The following is a 1,896-nucleotide window of genomic DNA, read 5'->3' as shown; positions in this document are numbered from 1 at the left end:
GTGGTGGCGAAGATACTCAGTCGCTCCGGTGACTGGCCGAGTCCGAGATCAACAATAAATACGGGCGACGCGCAAGGCGGCGCGGTGTCTAGTAGGCGCCGTGACCCTCGTAGGCCTCGTCGGCGTCCTCGGACACGGCCGCCGCCCCCGCGTGCGCGTACGCGTCCTCGCCGTGGTCGGCGCCGTCGGTGAGGGAGGCGCGGTGGTAGGAGGTCTCGCCCAGGCCGCCGCCGTACGCCTCGTGCCCGAGCTCGTGACCCTGGTCCTCGTGGAGGGACAGCGCCAGGTGGCCGTGGCCGCCCAGGTCGCCGTGGTCGTCATGAGACACGTGGTGGATCGGCTCTGGAAGCAAAGAGAGGAAGCCGTCAGGTCAGGACGCCGCCCGGAGACCTCAACGCAGGGCGCGGCGCACGGGCACAGGCACAGCCCGTACTATGTACCACTCACCGTGCTTCTTGTACACGGGCACGGGGTGGTAGCTCTCCAGGTTGAAGTTCTGGTACGAGGTGGCGTGGCCGTGGTGGCCGTGGCCGTGCTCCTCCAGCTCTACGTGGCCGCGCTTGACGCGCACGGGTAGGGCGGCCGCCACCGCCAGGACCACGGCGAGAGACACCTGAGGGCAGAACAACAACAGGACGGTCAGTCGGGGAGGCGCACAGGGTTGGGGACAACATGGCGTGCGGGTAGCGCACGCACGCACGCACGCACGCACGCACGCACGCACGCACGCACGCACGCACGGAGAACTGTACCGGCTGCGGGTGCAGTGAGTGCACACCAGGGCGCGCCACCAGCCAGCCGCGAGGCGGAGGCTCGCGGGCCGCGGGGTATCGCCGCCTGCTGGACCACTCCACCGCCGCCGCGGGCGCCGCGGGCCGGGCCGCGGCCGCCAACGCCGCTGACCGCCGCGGAGAAACGCAGTTATCTCTGAGAAACGACTCTCGAAATGAGGCGGGCAGACCTCCTCCTCGCTTTGAGCCGCGCCGCGCTGTTTGTTGTTATACAGGTTGCTCAATCCTTCGCGCTCCTGGACTTGTGTCCAGCAGCCAGCACACGGCCCGCCCAATCGGGACTACTCGTTGCCTCACCCGCACCAACGGCGACGACGACGGACTGGAATTGCCGCCCGGAACAACAACAATGATAATAACGACGACGACCGGTGGCAGCGGCGCCCTCTAATGAAGAAAGAAAGAAGAAAATGGAGCAATGGCAATGATGACTGGGGCGATGGCGATGCGATAGGAGCCTGTTCTCGGAGCTGGCGCGCGTGTCGAAGATGAAGACATGAGCCCCGCCACACACTGACGCGGAACTGCTTGTTACAGTTCTCTGACCCCGCCCCGCCCCGCCCCGCCCCGGCTTGCTCCACCGGGAAGTGTCCGATCCCATGTGTGGAGGTGTCAACCAGGAGAGGGTCTTTATGTGTGAGGGAATAAAAAGTACGCGAAAGCGAGGGCGAAGCAAAGCGGGCGAGTGAGTAAAGGAATGGAATATGTACCGAGGAGGGGAGCGCGCGAGGGGGCGGGGGGGCGTCACGGAGCATTCTCGAGTCTCTCATTCACCAGGGAGCAAGGAGAGCTGAATTTTTCATGCGGGCCCTTACATCCACGCAACGTGTCGCCTCTGGTTTGTATAAACAGAAGATAAAAGTATACATTCTACCCGGGACTTAGCTCGCAACTAGCAGCTAGCGAGGCTCCCTCGGTTGGGGGAAGAGGGTGGAGGGGTCATCCGAGTGGGAAGAAAATGAATGAAGACAAGACAGCGACACACGGTCATATAGTTTGTGGTAACAGACATTTTTATTTTATTGGTTGGAAGTCGAGTTTTAACGCGCCGCGCGAAAAACTACACTTAAGAATTAAGCAACACGCAACAAAATTCGTTTTATAA

At 62.4% G+C, this 1,896-nt stretch overlaps 1 protein-coding gene across 1 annotated transcript in view; it reads right to left on the bottom strand.

Annotated features, from left to right (window-relative positions):
• Positions 1–6: 6 nt before the first annotated feature.
• The window catches only part of LOC113207760 (uncharacterized), a 9,586-nt gene continuing 7,696 nt past the window's right edge, over positions 7–1,896 (bottom strand). The window contains exons 2-3 of the mRNA XM_026424443.2: positions 448–613; positions 7–342 (exon numbers count right to left, since the gene is read on the bottom strand). Of these exons, the coding sequence (XP_026280228.1) occupies positions 89–342; positions 448–613 (420 nt within the window). The 3' untranslated portion in view covers positions 7–88. The remainder of the gene's footprint in view (positions 343–447; positions 614–1,896) is intronic.

The sequence above is a fragment of the Frankliniella occidentalis genome, unplaced genomic scaffold (genome assembly GCF_000697945.3).
Source record: "Frankliniella occidentalis isolate FOCC.00 unplaced genomic scaffold, Focc_3.1 Scaffold6, whole genome shotgun sequence".
Lineage (NCBI taxonomy): Eukaryota > Metazoa > Arthropoda > Insecta > Thysanoptera > Thripidae > Frankliniella > Frankliniella occidentalis.
The sequence above is the reverse complement of the archived record's forward strand: the minus strand, read 5'-3'. Positions and strand labels throughout refer to the sequence as shown.